At 41.6% G+C, this 24102-nt stretch overlaps 1 protein-coding gene across 1 annotated transcript in view; it reads right to left on the bottom strand.

Annotated features, from left to right (window-relative positions):
* Positions 1-22094, bottom strand: part of ctnnd2a (catenin (cadherin-associated protein), delta 2a) — a 58863-nt gene extending 36769 nt beyond the window's left edge. Inside the window, exons 1-4 of the mRNA XM_047808378.1 lie at positions 21958-22094; positions 20064-20196; positions 11193-11406; positions 1248-1431 (exon numbers count right to left, since the gene is read on the bottom strand). Coding sequence (XP_047664334.1) covers positions 1248-1431; positions 11193-11406; positions 20064-20196; positions 21958-22094 — 668 coding nt within the window. The remainder of the gene's footprint in view (positions 1-1247; positions 1432-11192; positions 11407-20063; positions 20197-21957) is intronic.
* Between the last annotated feature and the right edge of the window lie 2008 nt (positions 22095-24102).

Here is a 24102-nt window from a genome sequence, read left to right as displayed (position 1 = left end):
GCTGATGAAGTCAAGTCCAGTCCAATCCAAGCTAATGAGTCTAGTGTAGTCCAATCCAAGCTAATGAGTCTAGTGTAGTCCAATCCAAGCTAATGAGTCTAGTGTAGTCCAATCCAAGCTAATGAGTCTAGTGTAGTCCAATCCGATCTAATGAAGTCAAGTCCAGTCCAATCCAAGCTGATGAAGTCTAGTCTAGTGTTGTGGGTTCCTCCAGCGTAGAACCAGTTAAAAGAAGGAGTTTCCCTGAGACTTCACTGTTAGGTTAATGGATGTAAACAAGTCAGAGACGAGATTTCTGTCAGGTTTTTACAGCTGTGACTCTCTGAAGCAGAAAAAATGCTTTAAGATCTTTTTTGTATGATTAGTGCTGAAAGTTTCCTTTATTAAAAAAAACAGTCCAAAAAGACTCAAACTAGAGCTAGAATCCAAAAGCATTCAGGAAACCTTGAGAACTTCTTCACTCTACGGCTGTGTTTAAATGTTTGGGACAAAAACATCTGAACTTTGTAGTGAAACACAAACATCTTGTTGATAGCGACTCAGAACCAGGTTCTAGACAGAAACCCAACCTGACTGAAGCTGAAGCAGGAGCGATTCCTGTCCTTCGACAACTGCAGCGAGTGAAAACGCCTCGACGGCGTGTCTTAAAGCCGCTCGCAGACATAAAAGCACAGAGTCACACCGATAAACACACTGTCAAGCTTCACAGATGGTTTGAAGTCAAACTCTCGCACGCAGGTAAGAGCTCCTCGTATCGAGAGAAGAGAAGAAAATCCCTCGGCTCTGTGGATGCACTTAGAAATCAAACTGTCACTGGAAGTAAACTTGCGAAAAAAAAGAACTTTTAATCTGTTTTTCTTTAAGAAGGAAAACGAGGATCGCCGTAACATTAATAAATGCTAGCTGTAGATCTGTCGCCATGGTAACCGTGGCTATAAATCACCGCCGCACGCTGTGGGGAAGCTTAGCTAGCTAGCATCATCTTTTCCATCATATTTTTCATTAACGTCAAATTCGATAACGTTCGAGCTATTTGCATAAAATTTAAATAAATGACATCGAATAAGAAAACAAATGCTGAGAAAAATCATTTGCGAGGACGAGTTTATGGCTTCAGTGTCACAGCCTGTGAAGCTTAAGGAATTATTCTTATTATAGCCTGTGGGGAATTCAGACTCATTTGAATAATATTCAAATAGAGTTTTTGGACACGCCCACTTCGGGAGATGTTTTGTTGCAGGACTGACCTCAGACACCCGGTGGCGTTGCGCAAGACGAGCGAAGCGTGCATCTGCAGTTTGCGATCCTCCTGATGCGGCGAGACGTCCCAGGCAGACAGAGGGATGATCACGGTGTTGGTCAGGACGGCCAGAGCATCCTGGATGATGGGCATCTTCAGGGCGTCACATGACGAGAGGTTCCATAACACACCTGTCACACACACACACACACACACACACACACACACACACACACACACACACACACACACACACACACACACACACACACACACATCCGACTCAGTGTGGTGACAAATCCCTGGAACTATCTGGAACTTCAGGAAGATGGTGCAATCGTGAGCACAGTGGCTGTTACGGTCAGCACAAAATGCTCTGCTGATGTAACTTTTAGATAATTCCAGGTTTTTTTTATTTTTATATTATTATGATATTGCACATGACACTTTATCATAAGCAGAAGAAAAAAAAACAGAGTTCGCAGCTTCGGTTATCTACTCTACTCTAACCAAACATTTCTCAAAAGTGCCGACTACAGAAAAATACCTCAACTTGTCTGGAGGAAAAAAATAAATATATATTTTTGCAAAATTCCGCAAAACCCGAAGAGACATGGACAGTCATGTGAGGGTTAAATAAACAGAAATAATCCCCTTCCTCTGTCGGTGTTTAATGGTCGGATATGAACCGTTAATAATAATGCTGTTAATTCTGGTCACTTCACACGTTTTCTGTGATGCGATATCTACCCGACGGTAAAAAGACCAGGTCTAAACGCCCTCCGAAACGGTTTGGAGACGGACATAAATCCGATGGTTCGAACCCCTTCAGGAGGTGGTCTGGGACGCGTTTCAGATGAAACCGGACAGGTGTAAATGCATGTGGTTGTTCAAGCCACATACGTCAGCGCTAAACTCCTCCCAAACGGAAGTACGTGACTCGCAGGTGACTCACGAGTCGCGCATCGCTGTTAAGTAAACGCTGTTTTTTGTAACATAAACGTCGTAACGAGTTTTTTCGTTTCGATCGCGTTCTGAAAACCGCATACACCAAAGCGTGTTCCGTTTCAGTTACCCCGGAAATGAGGTAAAATATATCAGCATTTTGGGCGGGAGCAGAAAGATCGGATCGATATCCGATTCGCCGAGACGCGTTTATGTGGTCTGATGTAAACGGTACAGTTTTAACAGATCAGATAGATATCGGATCAGAGACGACACACGAAGTGACCAGGTGTAAAAAGGCCCTCAGTTGAAATAGGAAATTAATAAAGCTAATTATTCGGTAACGAGGACCGGACATGTACAAGGAAAGATCTTAATTAAACAAATGAGAAGTGAAAAGCTTAAGAGATGAAAGTATAAAAACAAAAAAAAGAAAAAGTAAGAAAATTCAGTGGAAGGAAAAAGAAAACCCCGAGGGCATTTGTGTGAGATGTTTACTAGAGATGTTTTGTATTTTTTTTATCTTGTGTTTTGTGGCCTGTTGGTGATCCTGTGCGTAGGCTTCGGCGCTCGGTGAGACGAGTCGCGGCGGATTTGGACACCAGCTACACGGCGACCTTTCAAACGCACTAATTACCTCGCCTTTTTTCCTTTAGGCTCTGAAATAAATAAATAAATAAAATCATTAAAAAAAAAAACCCCGCAAAGAAAAGAATAAAAGGCGCAGGGTAGCGGGGTGCTGTACTGTCACAGACACACAGGAGTTATTTTCATTCCTCCCGAAGGCGACAGACGTGAAAGTCTGGCTTTTTAAACCTCCCGAATCGTCTGTGCGCTGCGCAGTCAGGAGTTCTGAGAGAAAAAGTAGAAATAAATTGGCACTTGCTGATATTCACTGTCAAATAAAACCTAACACCATCAATGATTCATCGAATGTGGAAAAGCAACGCCGCTGGCAGAAAACACAGCTTTCCTTGTGCTCTACACGCTGCTGCTGCTGCTGCTGCTGCTGCTGCTGCCTGGAGGACGGAGATGCAGAGATGCTGCTGCACCGCTCATGAATGGATCATGTTTAGCTTTTTGTTCAGGAGTCACTGAATAATCAGAAGAGGAATCGGTTCGGCAGTGCGGCTCATTACGTAAGGGATAGAACACACGTAACCCTGTGATAATAACAGGTTATATAAGTTTGTGTAATCACTGGTATGGTGAGGTTTTCTGTAAGGAAGAAAATCCTCTGGGTTTGGTACCTTCAGGACCTTTAGTACAGAGGAGAGAGGGGGGGAGAGAAAGAGAGAGAGAGAGAGAGAGAGAGAGAGAGAGAGAGAGAGAGAGAGAGACACACACACACAGAGACAGAGAGAGAGAGAGACACACACACACACAGAGAGACAGACACACAGAGAGAGAGAGAGACAGAGAGAGAGATAGACAGCCAGACAGAGAGAGACAGAGAGAGACAGAGAGAGAGAGAGAGAGACAGAGATTGAGAGACAGAGAGACACAGAGAGAGAGACAGAGACACAGAGAGAGAGACAGAGAGACAGAGAGAGAGAGAGAGAGAGAGAGAGAGAGAGAGACAGAGAAAGAGAGACAGAGAGACACACAGAGAGAGACAGAGACACAGAGAGAGAGACAGAGAGACAGAGAGAGAGAGAGAGAGACACAGAGACAGAGAGAGAGAGAGAGAGACACACAGAGAGAGACAGGCACAGAGAGAGAGAGAGACAGAGAGAGAGAGACAGACAGCCAGACAGAGAGAGACAGAGAGATACAGAGAGAGAGAGAGAGAGACAGAGAAAGAGAGACAGAGAGACACACAGAGAGAGACAGAGACACAGAGAGAGAGACAGAGAGACAGAGAGAGAGAGAGGGAGAGAGAGAGAGAGAGACAGAGAAAGAGAGACAGAGAGAAACAGAGAGAGAGACAGAGACACAGAGAGAGAGACAGAGAGAGACAGAGAGAGAGAGAGAGACAGAGAGAGAGAGAGAACAATAAGTGCTGCTAGAACAGTACCAACAGAAACTAACTTGAAGTCATTCCTTCCTCTTACATGACAGCAAAGTCCTAACACTAATAATTATATTTATTACAACGACTTATTTTTTGCCCCTTATTCTTTAGGATTTTATCCATTTATAGTTACATTTAATGTCCAAGGCCCAATTTAATGTCCTTAATGTCCAAGGCCCAATTTAATGTCCTTAATGTCCAAGGCCCAATTTAATGTCCTTAATGTCCAAGGCCCAATTTAATGTCCTTAATGTCCAAGGCCCAATTTAATGTCCAAGGCCCAATTTAATGTCCTTAATGTCCAAGGCCCAATTTAATGTCCAAGGCCCAATTTAATGTCCCAGGCATTTCGCCTAAGTTCAGGATGATGTTACAGCTCTACAACCTGCTGGTGACGATTCTCAAAAATAATTTTATCAAATTTAATTGGCATTCACAGACTTTCCTCCTCTTTATTTATTTTTGAATCTCTCTCTCTCTCTCTCTCTCTCTCTCTCTCTCTCTCTCTATCTCTCTCTCTCCATCTATCTCCTCCTCTCTCTCCCTCTCTCTCTTTTTCTCCACACTTGAATCACCCACTCTTACATGAGTCATAGAGACGAGGGCAAGGAGGCTGTAGGACTGATGAGGATGACCTTGCCAGCTTGCTCTCTCTCTCTCTCTCTCTCTCTCTCTCTCTCTCTCTCTCTCTCTCTCTCTCTCTCTCTCTCTCTCTCTCTCTCTCTCTCTCTCTCACACACACACACACACGCACACACCCACACACCCACACACACACACTTTAATCCCACTCTCTGGGAAATTGCCCCTGTCTGATTGCAGTTTGCAGTAGAAAGGTTTGGCTTTTTGGTGGTGATGAGTTTGTGCACGAGGGACGTTAGATGTCAGACACAACACACAGCATCTGTAAAGAAACAACCAGTAACAACATTCCAAGCTTTATTATTCCAATCCTGATGGAGTGACATGGGACATTTCCCACACTGATAAATCTGTAGAGCGCGAGAACATTTTCAGTCAGACTTTTCACCGTTAAAGACAATTAACTTTCTGACATCTGATTATATCAGTAAGAAGATTATTCTCGGCCGCTCGGGGTCGATGGAACGAGGACTTAAATCTGAATAGTGTCACACATCTGTGTTCACAAGCTTTATGACTCATTACTGTGTCAGTGTGTGAAGTCTTGGTCACTGTGTGGTGTGAGTTAAACAACATTCTGGAGTAAACGAATCGTATAAACTAATAAGATTTAATCCTGATCTAATGAGACTTCAACTTGAGGTTGAACCCGGACTTCGAACTAAAGACTCGGTCTTCAACTTGGAGGTGCTTCAGATCCAAGATTACATCCAAGATAAGACTTCATAATGGATTTAGACTTCAACTTGGACTTGATTATCAAGTATAATTCTCATGTCCTAGTCAACGTTGAAGCTCTAAGTCCCACTGCAAGTTCCAGTTCAGATTCTCCGTTGAGGAGATCATAACACTTTGGGCTTTGAAATTCATCTTGACAGCTGAACTTGAGCCTGAGACTTAGACTTTTCAACTTGACTTGAATTTAACAATTCAACTTAAATTTCAATTTGTAAGAGTGGACAAAAAACATTTCAAGTCTAAGTTCATTCATTCATTCATTCTCTACTGCTTATCCGAACTTCTCGGGTCACGGGGAGCCTGTGCCTATCTCAGGCGTCATCGGGAATCGAGGCAGGATACACCCTGGACGGAGTGCCAACCCATCACAGGGCACACACACACTCTCATTCACTCACACACACACACTACGGACAATTTTCCAGAGATGCCAATCAACCTACCATGCATGTCTTGGACCGGGGGAGGAAACCGGAGTACCCGGAGGAAACCCCCGAAGCACGGGGAGAACATGCAAACTCCACACACACAAGGCGAAGGCGGGAATCGAACCCCCAACCCTGGAGGTGTGAGGTGAACGTGCTAACCGCTAAGCCACCGTGCCCTCCCTCAAGTCTAAGTCTCATGCCTAAATTGAGGTAAATGTCCTAAATTGGACATGAGGATTCAACATAAACTTATGAGTCTTGGCCTTGATTTAAAATCTGCTTTTCAGGACTTGACTTGAACTTTACCATTAAACTTGGACCTGAATTGAGTTTATGGGATTTTGCTGAGCTTCACAAGGACTTGATTAGAAGTGCAGATACTTTGGAAATGACTTGGACATGAAGTCAAAAGACCTGAACAACAAAAGCATTTATAAAGGTTTAATGTTTTAAAAGTGACATCTATCTTATTCGGTCGCAAGATAAACAAAGGTTCTTTTCTTGTTCTTTATTGTTGACTTTATTGCTTTTGTTTGTCAGTGAATAAAAGAAAGCAACCAAGAAATAAATAGTGAGTAAAGGGCCTGTAATCATAGAGTGAGGGACTGTGAAAGAGCCAGAGACCCTCCACTAAGTGGCTATAATCACACCTCATGGCTGCAGAGGAGCACAGAGACTCCTGACCAATTTTGGGTTTAATGAGGACGTCTCTGATTTGCAGACCAACTGGCAGCTCGGTGATCGTCTGCATACCGAACAGGCCGAAACGAGTGCGTTAATCTAACGACGACGGCAGCTTGCCGCTTTACGGCGGCCATGTTTTATTAAGCACACATGCTAACACTCATCCTGTTGCACAACATTTTGTTGTTGACTTTTATTGCCTTATTCAGGAAATGGATTGTAGGAGAGAGAAACGAGGGCGTTAGTTTTTGATGAATAAAGCTGTTAAGTGATTCGTTTAGAAAAGCCTGGATTCTATGAGGCAACGAGCACAAATTCAACAAGGTCACAAATCAAGAACATTTAGAATGAGTCATCGTTTTGATTCATTCTGAAAAGACGAATAAGAACAGTGAAGGATTTATATCCAGGGAAAAGGACACGTGTGGGTGGAGGAGTCGGGATGACGCAGAACCAGGTTCTCTCACTTTCTGTGCAACGTGATGTCCGCCTGATGTTGTATGGTTCCACAAAGAACCTTTAACAGGTTCCTCATAGAACAAACTGTTAAAGTCTTCAGTGGTCTAGACCTGAAGGGTTTCTTTAAGGGGTATGGAGATGTTTGTGTGATTTAATGTTTCTACAAATGTACATGGAACTTTAAAGGGTTCTCCTATAACAACAAACCATGGAAGACAAAGCGTTCTGACCTTTTCACCCCTTTTAATGAACAGTTCAAGGGTTCTACCACAAAAACAAACTGTGGAACGCTTAATTATTTTTTAAATAATACAATAGGACAATACAGTTTGCTCAATGGCGGGGGGGCACAGTGGCTTAGTGGTTAGCACGTTTGCCTCACACCACCAGGGTCGGGGTTCGATTCCCACCTCCACCTTGTGTGTGTGGAGTTTGCATGTTCTCCCCGTGCCTCGGGGGTTTCCTCCGGGTACTCCGGTTTCCTCCCCCGGTCCAAAGACATGCATGGTAGGTTGATTGGCATCTCTGGAAAATTGTGTGTGTGTGTGTGTGTGTGTGTGTGTGTGTGTGTGTGTGCCCTGTGATGGGTTGGCACTCCGTCCAGGGTGTATCCTGCCTCGATGCCCGATGAAGCCTGAGATGAAGCTCCCCGTGACCCGGGGTAGTTCGGATAAGCGGTAGAAAATGAATGAATGAATGAAAAAAAAGGATGAATACAATATGAGTCAAACTCTTTAACTATTAGGCCACGACCCCCCCCCCCCCTATTAGGCCACGACCCCCCCCCCCCCCTATTAGGCCACGACCCCCCCCCCCCCCTATTAGGCCACGACCCCACCCCCCCATATTAGGCCACGACCCCACCCCCCCATATTAGGCCACGACCCCACCCCCCATATTAGGCCACGACTCCCCCCCATTACTTTCCACTACTTTTCTCAGTGACGTGACGTTAGGTGAAGTGAAGTGACATAAGGCCAAGTATGGTGACACAGAATTCGTTCACCAAAGTGCACACACACAGCAGTGAACACACACACACACACCGTGAACACACACCTGGAGATGTGGGCAGCCACTTATGCTCCGGCGCCCGGGGAGCAGTTGGGGGGTTCGGTGCCTTGCTCAAGGGCACATCACTCATGGTATTGCCGGCCCAAGACTCGAACCCACAACCTTCGGGTTAGGAGTCAGACTCTCTAACCATTAGGCCACGAACGGCCCCTAAAATGGTTCTACTTGTAAGAGCACAACATCTACTTTAGTGTTGTACATGGAAAGTTCTCCAAAAGGGAAATTGTTAAAGATTTAACAAGAAATTGTTTAAGAAATGGTTCATAGAGAATTGTTCTTTCGATGTTAAACAAGTCAGACACTAAAAATAAACACCAAGGTTTGGGGATTTTAACTGTACCGGTTTCTCATTGGATTCTTTGGATGATTAATTGTTCTTTCTTTCCTTAATAAATTTCTCTTGCAAAAGGATTTATCATTTGGTGCAGGGGTCTAAAAAAGGGTTGAAGAATTCATCCCCATGGAAGCTGCTGCAAACCTCCACAGAGTAACGCAGTGAAGCAGGACTCTGTTTGCTTGGCTCAGAGTAATCAGACGCTTGCTGGTTCTACTCCACAGAGCTGCAGTCTTCAGTTTCACAACACAGTAATGATCCGTATCCGGAGCCAAGCCATCCTCCGTGCCAGAGCGTTCGGCTGCTTCTCGAGGGATTTTCATCTGTCTGAGTTTCTCACCGGCTTCCTTCCTGAAGCGTGGACTAATATTCCATCTGCTCTGTGTGGCCACTGTGTATCAATTAATGCATGACTCATACACAAAGACGCACACAACTCAGAGCAACGCAAACCCTTAAGGTGCTGCGGTTTTTCTTTTGAAACCGAGTGTTTGATCTGAGATTAGGATGCGAGGCCAAGGGATCCTCATGTGGTGAAGTACAGATGCAGTAAAATGAGGCAGCACACAAGTTTGGATGCTCGGCGTGTGCTTTAACGATGTCCACCCTAGGCGTCCAGACGTGCAGATAAGGGCATAAGAGTAATATCCGTAATCCTAACCCTAATCCCAGACTGTGCTGAGAATGAGGCAAAGCAAACGATCTACTCCTTTTAAAAAGGAACCCAGCTCTGATCAGCCTCCACAGCAGAACCAGAACCACCGCCAACCCAGAATATCTCAGGAACCGTTCTCCATCTAATAGTTCCTAAATTGGTGCGGCTCTACAAAGGCAGGCCAAGCGTAACTCCGATTCACTGGCTTATTAGAGGCAGTGAGGATGAGAATCCTCTGGGTCTCTGGACGGCTGATTAAACGGTGACAGCGGCCACTCTAAGTACGCCGTGCAGCATGGAGTTTAATTTATATGGTAATCTGCATTTAGCGGTCCAGCAGCAGGCTTCCATGGCGTAGCAACATCCACCCGCTATCTGCTATAAAGCTCTCCATTTCCGCTAATAGCCACAGTGGCTTCAGAAACATGTCTTGAAAATGTACAGCATTATTAAACATGTAGTTGGATAAAGTTTTCCTCTTCTGTACGCGAAAGATTAAGAGAGGAAATAGACCAATGCTGCCTTCTATATATCTTCTGTAGCTAGCAAAAGGTTGGGACTAGATGGATGATAATACACTGATAAGGTCAGGTGTCATTAACGTTTAGGGCTAATTCAGGGGTGTAATCTTATTCGGAAAGGTCCGATGTTGATGTAGGTATTAATTCTAACCAATCAAAAGCCCCATATGGGTCTCTTATATCTCAGGGCTTCTTCCATAGTTTCTAGTTGGTATATTCTTTAATAGGAACCATCTGCTGTAGGGTTCTGTATAGAACCTTTAAGGGTTTCTTCCAGAGAGACAAACTAAAGATAGGAAGGTTTCTAAAATGGTTCTACTTGTAAACTTGTAAAGTTTTGTTTTAAGATTCTACCTATGAATGGAATAACTGGAGAAGTATTTTTAACCTAAAAAAAATTGTTTACTGAGAAGGGTTTAATTGTGCGTTTAATGGTTCTAGTTTCTAAAAGAGACTCAAAACCTTTAAGGGTTTCCAAGAGGGACAATACAAATAAACTTCCTTTTGGATTTTAATTATACCAGTTTTTCATTGAGGGGGGCACGGTGGCTTAACGGTTAGCACGTTCGCCTCACACCTCCAGGGTTGGGGGTTTGATTCCCGCCTCCGCCTTGTGTGTGTGGAGTTTGCATGTTCTCCCCGTGCCTCAGGGGTTTCCTTCGGGTACTCTGGTTTCCTCCCCGGCCCCCGTGCCCCCAATGTCCATTTCAATACCCTAATTTTTCTAATTAGTTCCAAACCCATCATCTTGGGTTGCACTTGTACACGTCCATACGGTTTGAGTTACGCTTCTTCACTCCGTGCACTCAGCGAACACCGATAGATACATTTTACTGTATTGATGACAAATCCCATGACTCCGGTCATTTCAATAACTCCCATCATTATTTGCTGTAATCTTAAACCGACCTGTAACCTACAGGGTCTCACCCTGGCAACCCACACTGTAAGAGACGATCAATAAGCTCATCAGGCTCCATCTCTCTGTGTTCTTCAGAGAAACCCAAAAAGACTGGATGGATAAGTTTCTGAAGCACTTTTGCTAAACACTTGTCAGTTCATTGGTGGATAAATTATGCAGTAACAGAGTTAATTTACCCTCAAGTGGGAACCCAGACTTGTTGGACGTGTCATTAGACAGCGAGTTTAGAGATTATTAAAAGACGTCACGTCCGAGTCAGAAGAAGGAATCTCAACGAGGTTTGAAGAGGATGTTACATTAAAAATAGTTACAATTTGTGAAGACACACAAACAAGAGCTGATGCTCAGCATGATGTTTTATCTACACACACATCCTGAAGATATTTCTCAAAAATCTGAGACCCCACCTTTAACTGCAACATGGTCAAATAAAATAACCAGTAGGGGAGATCAGTACAGACAGTACAAGCTAAGCAATGTGAATAATGCCATACAATAAGAAGAGTTTAATTTGTAGACCGTAGTCCAGGTCTTACCTGTAACTAGCTCACGGATGTCCACGTCTGAGGTTTTTCTCAGTAGACGCACCAACGCTGGGATTCCACCGCAGTTCTTCAGAGCGATCTTGTTGTCGTCGTTAGCTTTCCCATAGACGAGGTTCCTCAGAGCTCCACAGGCGCTCCGGTGAACTTCTGCCATCCGATGATCCAGTAGGTCCACCAGCAGGGGGATCCCACCCTGCCTCCGGATCTGAGGAACACACAGAACTTCTTTTCAATCCCGGTGCTTGTGTCGTGCCGTTTAAACGTTCAGCTTCGGTGGCTGACGTCAAACATCGCTAATCTGAGATTAAAGTGGTTTTAACTATTATGTGTTTAATCCAATAAGATTCATTTTATTTTCAAGTTTAAAGTATCGTAATTCTTTTGTTTCTAAGGAGAAATGTCATGAAGTCAGTTATCGACCTGGAAAAAAGACAGATGTTATAATGTTCTATGAATAATTCAAACCAATTAATATTAACAAAATAATTAAATTAAAAACTAATTAAAAAAGAAAGAAAGAAAGAAAGAAAGAAAGAAAGAAAGATCGCTGTTTATTTGGATGATTATCTAAAAAAAGTTTGTCCTTTGATTTGTATCTAATGACATTAGATAGAATAATTCATGCTAATTATTCTGCATAAATATCTTATTAATAATAATCGATTTTAATAAAACGTTTGAAACGATAGAAATAAGGACAATCAGGCGGGAATGAAACATGTCATTTAAACCGATACTTAAAAAAAAAATAGAAAAATAATATGTTTTCAGTAAATATTTATCTGTGTATAATTTCATTATATTATTTATCAATAAAATATTTATTTCTGATTTTCAAAAACGAGTATTTCTTTGACACGATTGCAGCTACACGATGTATTAAAAATTCAAAATAAATGTACTAAATTAGATTAGTAACTATTGACGTCTTTAACTATGTCTCGATTGTGAATGAAAAAAGATGTCACAGTCGCTCGGAATTAATATTCTAAAGACGAATCGAACGAAATGTTAAATGTAGACAAAACGCTTTAATAACCAGAGGCATTTTCTTGCACCCTGTCACGAACCAGATGCATCCAGGATCAGCATCTGAATCATCCCTGTGAGAGGAAACAGCGTGACTAAGTCTCAGTCAACGGCGTCTTTGTGTTCTGCATCAATCAATTAAAGCAAGCCGAGTTCATTAAAGAGGCGGCTACGGAGTGCCAAGTGTGCCTGAGAGAACGCCGTCCAAATCACAATGACTGACACCTAACTCCTACTTTCTCACTTATTTACTCTCTTCGGGCCTCCGCGGCTTCCCGAAACGAGCGAATAAACAAGAGCGACACGTCCTATCGTTCTCGCAGCACTTCAGCGTTTCTCTTCTCGCTTATGTTAATATACGTCGAGAGCACTCGCCGTACGCTTTCGGGAGCTAAAGCAAAGCGTCAGAGAGGCTGAGAGGATGGAATGTGTGCGTGTGTTTACTGTAGAGTTCCAGAAATCCGGTCGCAGGTCTGTTTTATGGCAACGTCTTAGTGAGGGTTCGGTGATGATGAAATCAGGCTTCATGACCGTACTGTACAAGCTTCCAAACGTATTGTTTACAACTACAGGAAGTTTACAGCTTCTTAGCTTGAGCTTCTCTCTGGAGTTGGTGCAGTTGCCATGGTGAGGCAGGAATACCCCAAAAACACACATTTACACCGAGTAGCATCTAAGTGTCACCACTGGAAGGTGGGAGGGAACCAGACGATCCAAAGGAAGCCCGCACAGACAGACAGGACGGTGAGCTCCAGCTCCGGGAGTCAGAATAACATTATTATCTCCATCATGATGGATGTTTATTTTTCTTTGCTGCAGAATTGTGAGGATTTTGTTTCTTTACATCCAATCTCTCCCTCATCGGGAGACAAAACTCGAGGCCACTGTGAGCTTTAAAAGTAATCTGATTTCTTCCAATTAGCATGTATAAGGAGACGAAGGGTCGTCTAGAACTCAGCCCCATGTCGGGCGCCACTTCAGAGAGAGGAAAAGAAGGTTTTTATGCAGTCTGTTAGAAACCTAGGAAAGTGTCAGTGTCGTGATGAATCGCCAGGATCGCCGAAGGGAGCGCTGGAGCAACGGACGTTTTTAAACCATGAGGAATATAAAGCCGAACTAAAGCGGCCTGACCGTGAGAGTGAAAACAAGCCACCGAGAACGTGGCCGAGCCTCTGGCAGACGTTTTGTTTCGGCGGATTCACTTTAATGAATCCGTTTAATGAAATGAATAGAATAAAAGTTGACGAGTGCATGGACTGGATGAATCGCAGACGCCGAGGTGTTCAATTAAAGACACAGAAGCTCTTCCGGCTCGATTCAGAATCACACACACACACACACACAAAAGGAAATCGACGGATTAGATTTCCTGCCAAAAATGGCTGATGAAGCTAAACTTAAGCCAGACAGAGACGAAGCGGGAGATGGAGAGGAAGTAAAGACCCCCTGCTTTAAACAGTGCTCATCTATAGCACAGGATCAGGTGTCTCCTCTTTTACCAGGTATCTGACCATAAAGGTCATGAGTATCAACACCAAGGTCATGTAGTTAATATTTTCATATGAACTAGCAACGAAGAACATCTCATCATGAGAAACTTCACCGTATGAACCATATGAAACTTTTTACTCCATTTACCTTGAACAGAACCTGGAACAAGCAGAATTTGCATTTAGATAATTTTTCATTCATTCATTCATTCATTCATCTTCTACCGCTTATCCGAACTTCTCGGGTCACGGGGAGCCTGTGCCTATCTCAGGCCTCATCGGGCATCGAGGCAGGATACACTCTGGACGGAGTGCCAACCCATCACAGGGCACACACACACTCTCATTCACTCACACACACACACACACACACACACACACACACACACACACACACACACACACACACACTACGGACAATTTTCCAGAGATACCAATCAAACTACCATGCATGTCTTTTGGGGGGGGTGGACCGGAGTACCCGGAGGAAACCCCCGAGGCACGGGGAGAACATGCAAATTCCACACACACAAGGCAGAGGCGGGAGTCGAACCCCCAAACCTGGAGGTGTGAGGCGAACGTGCTAACCACTAAGCCACCGTGCCCCCCGAGATAATTATTCGTTTAGATAATTAATCTACGCACGGCTTCGTGGCATAAACAAGTTTGTCGTACATACTAACACAGGAGGCACTACGAACCTGAGGCCACGCCACGGCGGCGAACCCCGGCAGGTATCGTATAGCAGGCAGGATGTGGAGAACAGCATCCCCACGTTGCCTCCGAGCGGTTCTCGGTGGAGCGATGAAGCCTCGTGTCATTTTTCACCATCCGCTGGAGTAATGCGAACGCACCTGTGTAAGCGTGCATTCTGGGAAATGAATGGCAGTCGTGAAATAACCTGTCCAGAGCTCCACAACCATCTGCTGTGATGCTGTCACATGTAATTAACTCTGCTATTCCACCACCTGCCCCCCCCACACACACCATGCCACGACACGCAACAGCCGCTGCAAACATATTATGACTCCATTTCTATATTTATATCATTGCGTATTATAACCGTTTCTTCTGCTGTCTTATTTTCTGTACGCAACCAGTGAACACACCGAATGTAAGAGAACCGAGGGAAAGCGAGACCAACTCAAACACCGCATACATCGAGCGAAAAAGCAGAACGAGTGAGACGTTAATTACAGACGTAATGACTTGCGTTTTTATCCATTTAGTTGTATTGCACAGCAATTACGAAACAATACAACATCTCTGCTGATGCAGCAAATCTGAACCGGAATATATTACATTCCAAACGCTCCAAAAAAAAAGTGCTTTGTTTTAAAATGCACGCTGTTTCAAAACACTGCAGTAGTAATGTAATAAATGTTCGGTCTGTTCCTTTCACCACTGTGTGTTTTATCCCTCTATTTAATAAAAAAATAAAATAACAAATCGTATGAAAATAGAATCTGATATTACTATTAACGAAACTATAAATAAATCTGGGTAATGAAGTAGAGACTGTGCTTTGTTCTACAACGGTAATTACACCACATTACTGCTGAACCGTTCACATGGGGAACGAAGCTACGTTCAAGTAAATAAAACCCAGTGTATGATGAGAAAGCAGCAGAATACAGAACCTGTGTTTGTGTCTCTATCTATAGAACCAGATAGAACTGTGTATATGACACTTTATAGAACTGTGTCTATAGTACCGGATATAACTGTGTATGTGGAACCTTATAGAACTGTGTATATACAACCAAATATAACTGTGTCTGAAGAACCAGATAAACCAACGTCTGTGGAACCTTGTAGAAATGTGTCTGTGGAACAGGGTATAACTGTGTCTGTGTAACCTTGTAGAACTTTGTCTGTGGAACCGGGTATAACTGTGTCTGTGGAACCTTGTAGAACTGTGTCTGTGGAACAGGGTATAACCGTGTCTGTGGAACAGGGTATAACCGTGTCTGTGGAACCAGGGATAACCGTGTCTGTGGAACCAGGTATAACCGTGTCTGTGGAACCGGGTATAACCGTGTCTGTGGAACCGGGTATAACCGTGTCTGTGGAACCGGGTATAAATGTGTCTGTGGAACCGGGTATAACCGTGTCTGTGGAACCGGGTATAAATGTGTCTGTGGAACCGGGTATAAATGTGTCTGTGGAACCGGGGATAACCGTGTCTGTGGAACCGGGGATAACCGTGTCTGTGGAACCGGGTATAAATGTGTCTGTGGAACCGGGTATAACCGTTTCTGTGGAACCGGGTATAACCGTGTCTGTGGAACAGGGTATAACCGTGTCTGTGGAACCGGGTATAAATGTGTCTGTGGAACCGGGTATAACCGTTTCTGTGGAACCGGGTATAAATGTGTCTGTGGAACCGGGTATAACCGTTTCTGTGTAACCGGGTATAAATGTGTCTGTGGAACCGGGGATAATCGTGTCTGTGGAACAGGGTATAACCGTGTCTGTGGAACCGGGTATAAATGTGTCTGTGGAACCGGGTATAAATGTGTCTGTGGAACCGGGTATAACCGTGTCTGTGGAACGTGATTTCTAATAAACTTAGTTCTGGACATTTTGGAAAGTTGAGTCTGAAGCTCTGATCAAGAGAAGCTTGAACCTGGCTGTCACAGGACCTGAACCAGGCTTTGGTGGAGACCAGAAGGTCAGGATCGGGAATGTTACTGATTACAGTCAGGAAACAAACTGCCTGTGTAGTTTATCCTTTCTTCTTCTCCTTGTTTTCCAGAGCTAACCTTCATTAATAAATCGTTGCAAGCCACTCAGGTGTTTCAAGCAGAAAGCTTCTGCACCTTCTAAAATTGCTAAACAAATCAGAGCAAACAGAATTTTGTCAGCTTAATGAATACGACGGCACGGAGGAACGACGCTAGCGGCGCTAACTGGAAACTGAACAGATTTAAGCTCTGACTTTATTTATTTTTTATTTTCTTTGCATTAAACAACATTCAGAGGTTAGTCGGCTGCTCTCTGTGGCTCTCTGTGGCTCCTTTAGTTTTTATTTTTTTCATTCCTTTGGATTTGTTCCCTCAAATTTAATTTCCTTCAGCCTCCTTTAAGCCTCTGAGACACAATTACTCAGCTGCTTCATGTAGAATGGCTGTCAATACGCCGTTGTTTCCTTTTAATATTTGTCTGGCTATACAAAAAAAAAACCTTTCATAATTATGACAAGTTACAATTGGGAAATCCAGCCGCGGAGATCAAATTTCAATAAGGAGCTGATTTATCTGCTGACGACTTGTGTAAGAATTAATTTTGTAGAACAAAGGAGGTCAATACGGTGAACGAAGAGTCCCCGCAGGATGGTGCAGGGTTCAAGAGCTGGCGTAATTTACAAAAGCTTCAGGTCAGAGGTGTTCCACAACATATTTGAATTAATGTTCCTTAAAGAACATTAAAAAATGTCCGAGCTGATTTACACTCGGCTTAATCAAACCCCGAGGATGATTCTTTCCTGTACACACTTTGGCCCTGATTTATTAAAGATTTATGACTTTAAAAACTCCTACAACACTGAAAACACTGAAAAAATATCTGTGCTGACTTTCCAACAGTGTGACTGGAATATTGTGGGAAAAAAAACACACACATTTTTGTCTTTCTCGTTAATAAATAGCAAATTTGGTTTGTTTTCGTCTAAGAGACGCTAAAAAAAGGGCAGAGTCAATGCAACTCGATTGACTCAGCCATTGAAGTGAGACTTATATGTAAATATGGAGAAACTATATTTAAAAACATTTCTGAACAGCTTCTTAAGTCTTTAATTTATCTCTGTATGTATATGGTGAAGCCTGGTGGTGGTAGGATCATATTAAGAGAATTCCTGGGCCGGGAAACTAGTCTTAGTTGAAGGTAAGATGGACAAAGACAAAAATAAGGTGAAGAAGAAAACTTATACCAGTCTACAAGAGACATGAGACCGGGGGCAGAGCTTCACCTTCCAGCAGGACAATGAACCCAAACATACTGAAGCCTTAACCAGCTGAAGCTCAGACCCCAGTCTGATTTACAATCTGTGATAAGACAGAAAATTGCTGCAGGCTAATAATATTTTCATCCAGGAAAAATGGGCAAAGATATCACAATCCAGATGTGCAAAACTGATAGAGACACAAAACTGATAGAGACACTTGCAGCTACACTTGGTTTGATCGATTATTGACATGGGGGTAAATACTTACGCAATACCACAACTATATATATATATATATATATATATATATATATATATATATATATATATATATATATATATATATATATATATATATAATATCAATATAACATTAATGTTATATATAACACCCTGTATGTCTGTCTATATAATATATAACACCCTGTATATCATGTCTATATAATATATAACACCCTGTATATCTGTCTATATAATATATAACACCCTGTATATCTGTCTATATAATATATAACACCCTGTATATCTGTCTATATAATATATAACACCCTGTATATCATGTCTATATAATATATAACACGCTGTATATCTGTCTATATAATATATAACACCCTGTATATCTGTCTATATAATATATAACACCCTGTATATCATGTCTATATAATATATAACACCCTGTATATCATGTCTATATAATATATAACACCCTGTATATCATGTCTATATAATATATAACACCCTGTATATCATGTCTATATAATATATAACACCCTGTATATCTGTCTATATAATATATAACACCCTGTATATCTGTCTATATAATATATAACACCCTGTATATCTGTCTATATAACATATATAATATATAATATATAACGCCCTGTATATCTGTCTATATAATATATAACACCCTGTATATCATGTCTATATAATATATAACACCCTGTATATCTGTCTATATAATATATAACACCCTGTATATCTGTCTATATAATATATAACACCCTGTATATCTGTCTATATAATATATAACACCCTGTATATCATGTCTATATAATATATAACACGCTGTATATCTGTCTATATAATATATAACACCCTGTATATCTGTCTATATAATATATAACACCCTGTATATCTGTCTATATAATATATAACACCCTGTATATCATGTCTATATAATATATAACACCCTGTATATCATGTCTATATAATATATAACACCCTGTATATCTGTCTATATAATATATAACACCCTGTATATCATGTCTATATAATATATAACACCCTGTATATCTGTCTATATAATATATAACACCCTGTATATCTGTCTATATAATATATAACACCCTGTATATCTGTCTATATAACATATATAATATATAATATATAACGCCCTGTATATCTGTCTATATAATATATAACACCCTGTATATCATGTCTATATAATATATAACACCCTGTATATCTGTCTATATAATATATAACACCCTGTATATCTGTCTATATAATATATAACACCCTGTATATCTGTCTATATAACATATATAATATATAATATATAACACCCTGTATATCTGTCTATATAACATATATAATATATAATATATAACACCCTGTATATCATGTCTATATAATATATAACACCCTGTATATCTGTCTATATAATATATAACACCCTGTATATCTGTCTATATAATATATAACACGCTGTATATCTGTCTATATAATATATAACACCCTGTATGTATGTCTATATAATATATAACACCCTGTATATCATGTCTATATAATATATAACACCCTGTATATCATGTCTATATAATATATAACACCCTGTATATCTGTCTATATAATATATAACACCCCGTATATCTGTCTATATAATATATAACACCCTGTATATCTGTCTATATAATATATAACACCCTGTATATCTGTCTATATAATATATAACACCCTGTATATCATGTCTATATAATATATAACACCCTGTATATCTGTCTATATAATATATAACACCCTGTATATCTGTCTATATAATATATAACACCCTGTATATCACGTATATATAATATACAACACCCTGTATATCATGTCTATAGCATAATCATCAGTATATGATCCTGTTCATACTGTAAATACCCGACATCTTGCACTTGCTGCTTATTGCACTTCTGCTTAGACGCCAAACTCCATTATGTTGCCCTTTACATGTGTAATGGCAATAAAGTTGAATCTAATCTAATCTAATATATTATAGCCCCACCCACTGACTGATGAACAGCTAAGATACTGCTCATCAGGAAGATTTGAAAAGCTCATCATTTCGCTCAGCCCTCTTAGGACGTATAAAGACCCATTAAATGTTGAAAATAAAGGGTGCATTTATTTTACCTCTGCTTTAATCTTGTTGTCCCCAAAGCACAGATGCTGCAGGTACGCGGCAGCGTTGGACTGAACCGAGGGGAACTGATGCTGCAACATCTGGATGACCTCAGGTAGCTCGGGGTCTCGCCAACCAAATTCCCTACAGAGAGACAGAAAGAGAGAGAGAGAGAGAGAGAGAGAGAGAGAGAGAGAGAGAGACAGACAGAGAGATTGAATAGGTGTCAAATGTGACATTTACTTGCACGACTCCTAAAAGTCATCATAACTGAAGCCATAGAAGATGCTCAGGCCTTTAACCTGTAAATGCTACTATAAGGCATCGAGAAGTCAGAAATAAGAGAGTAAGTGCAGAATAAACAGGTCGATCTGCCTCACACACGTATCACACAGAATAACCACAAGGAATTAAAAAAGTAGCAAAACGAAAAGAATTGAAAGCTAATACCGATAATAATATGATTTCCGTCATTAGCATCACAGCTAACAATTATTTACTTATTATACTTATTATTTAATTATTTAATTTAATTATTTATTAATATGTAGATCTGAGTTATATAATAATATTAGAATAAATAACACCGGTCCTGTGGTGCTGAAGGTAAACATTATTCAAGTGAAAGTGGTGTACCACAGGGCTCCATTTTAGGGCCGCTGTAACGTTATCTAAAACATATCTAAAAATCATCCTTCGGTTAAAGCTTCATCCACTTTCTCCATTCTCGTGGATTATTAAAATACGTTTAGTTAAAATATCAATAATATGAAATCTGCTGACTGACCTTGAAGACAAATAATGCAAAATTTCTGATTTTACCTTTTGGTAGATTTCATATTTTTGGCATATTTTCATCATTAGTAATTACTTCTTAATCTCACACCTAAGTTTATTCATTCATTCATTCATTCATTCATCTTCTACCGCTTATCCGAACTACCTCGGGTCACGGGGAGCCTGTGCCTATCTCAGGCGTCATCGGGCATCGAGGCAGGATACACCCTGGACGGAGTGCCAACTCATCACAGGGCGCACACACACACACTCTCATTCACTCACACACACACACACTACGGACAATTTTCCAGAGATGCCAATCAACCTACCATGCATGTCTTTGGACCGGGGGAGGAAACCGGAGTACCCGGAGGAAACCCCCGAGGCACGGGGAGAACATGCAAACTCCACACACACAAGGCGGAGGCGGGAATCGAACCCCGACCCTCGAGGTGTGAGGCGAACGTGCTAACCACTAAGCCACCGTGCCCCCCCCCTATTGTTTATAGAACAATATATTTGATTGTTTATATATTGTTTATATATGTTGTTTATTGTTTATATATGTTTATATATTGTTTATTTATTTTTCCACCTAAGTTTATACTATACATTTTTTATATTAAATAAAAAAAACAAATATTTTGAGACAGATTTTGGGAATTATTTAATTCAATGGCCCGTCATGTTATTATAAGTTTTCAAATTAATTGATTTTTATGTTAAAAGCCTTTCTTTTTTTTTAACTGCGATTTTGTGAAGATTTTTAATCTTTATCTTTATTCAATTTATTTAAAATAATTAACATCTACACATGACATAGTCTTTACTCTGTGACATTCGAAAGTATGAAAATATTAATAAAACGAAGCGCTTTAACGATCACAAGAAGCTAAGAATCCGAATTTTATCCTTATGATTAATGTCACGTTGCTCTTTCGAGAAGCGCATTTCCACATAAAGCGCAGCTCTCCATCACAAAGCCAATCTCATGAATCTTTTATCAGGTAGCAGAACATATCTGATAGTTACTGAGGGAACCAGGAGTTAAATACAGAAGGGATGCAGTCGTAAAACCCGTACGGACAGATTCCCCGAGGCAGATAAAGATCAGTCAGCTCTTACAGTCGAGGATCTGACTCTCTCAAGCCAGCGCCGCCGACGTCGAGTGAAAACGATCTGTAGAAGATAACGGCTGTGGCTGCTCGGCTAATTAAAGCTAGCGTGGATGGAGCGAGGCTCGGAAATTGAATGCCAATCATGATCACGCTAACACGGCATGTGTACACCAGAAGGGTGGGGGTGCGACTAACGAGCACTGCTGGGCTAAGTGATGTAAAATAGTCCATTGACACACTAACATGACAGAACCGGGACAGCTGGAGAACCGGGACGGCGTGTAGGATTCTGTCCTGTTTACAGAAGAAAACCTACAGCTGCAGGACCACAGCAACGGAGATACTACGGTTACAGAACAATCTGCCACACACACACACACACACGCACGCACACACACACACGCACGCACACACGCACGCACACACGCACGTACACACACACACACACACACACACAATCATTGTATAAAATAGACACCCACTAGCTTCTCGACACACACACTAACACTTCAGCTACCACACACAGACACACTAGCTCTTCATCTACCACTCACACACACACACACACACACACACACACACACACACACACACACACACACACACACACACACACACACAAAATCATTGTATAAAATAGACACCCACTAGCTTCTCAACACACACACTAACACTTCAGCTACCACACACAGACACAGACACAGACACACACACACACACACACACACACACACACACACACACACACACACACACACACACACACACACACACACACACACACACACACACAATCATTGTCTAAAATAGACACCCACTAGATTCTCAACACACACACTAATACTTCAGCTACCACACACAGACACACTAGCTCTTCATCTACCACACACACACACACACACACACACACACACACACACACACACACACACACACACACACACACACACACACACACATCTCACATCTCACAGCTCTTCATCTTACACACACACCTTTTAAAACCAGTGTGATTTACATCTACTGCAGACTTTAGTACATTTAGGTCATCTCTGTATGTGTGTGTGTGTGTGTGTGTGTGTGTGTGTGTGTGTGTGTGTGTGTGTGTGTGTGTGTGTGTGTGTGTGCGTGTGTGTGTGCGTGTGTGTATGTGTGAGATATAAAGGTAAGGAGGCTGTAACTGTACGTGTCATTGCACATAAAGTCCAGGAACGGAGCTAATTCACCCTGTGCTCATCAATATTTCCAGTAAATAAGCCACAGTCAGTAAATACAGCTTTAATTAAATCTAAATAAAATCTGAAACGATGCAACAACAGTGTGTTTAAAATCCAGTCCAAGGTCAGATAAAGACATGTTGAGAGGACACGTGGATCTCCAAGTCTTAAGAGACCAGTGCTAGGGTGATGGAGATAGAAACTGAAGAGGTGTGTGTGTGAGAGAGAGAGAAAACCCTCCAGCCAGAAACTGCCCCACTAGCAGCTCACATCCTTTTCCCTTTTATTCGATGTCCTTGATTCTTAAGACACAACCAGATCAAACCAGACGTTATTCTTATAAGAAATGTAGCCGCTAACGTTAATTCACCAACGAACTTGTGAAAAGAAAACAAACGTTTTTTTTCTTTACATGTCCTTGAAACGTCCATGTCCACCATTGTGTGTGTCTTAAACCTGATCGCTTTGTGTTCCTGTAGATTTCTGAGCCAACATTAGCCGGCTAGTTGTTTTCATTAGCGCTGTTAGACTGATGAAGGGCTCTCAAGTTTTGAAGACAGGCAAGCGTGACATCTCCAAACCCCCCAACCCCCCCCCCCCCACACACACACACACAAATGAGAGAGTAAGGATCACTGACCACAATTTAACCAAATACAAAGTATTTGTTTAGTTTCCATGTATTAATTTGTGTGTGTGTGTGTGTGTGTGTGTGTGTGTGTGTGTGTGTGTGTGTGTGTGTGTGTGTGAGAGAGAGAGAGAGAGAGAGAGAGAGAGAGAGAGAGAGAGAGAGAGAGAGATTATGACTGGTGGTGTTTATTGTAAGTGTTTATTACCTTTTTGGACCCCTTTATCATGTGTAATGTTGCTCCCATATAAAACAGTTCAGCACAAGCCCAGACATGTTTAGGGGTTTAGGGACATGATAGAGGACA

Source organism: Tachysurus fulvidraco, chromosome 25 (genome assembly GCF_022655615.1).
Source record: "Tachysurus fulvidraco isolate hzauxx_2018 chromosome 25, HZAU_PFXX_2.0, whole genome shotgun sequence".
NCBI lineage: Eukaryota > Metazoa > Chordata > Actinopteri > Siluriformes > Bagridae > Tachysurus > Tachysurus fulvidraco.
This window is presented reverse-complemented; position numbering and strand designations above follow the sequence as displayed.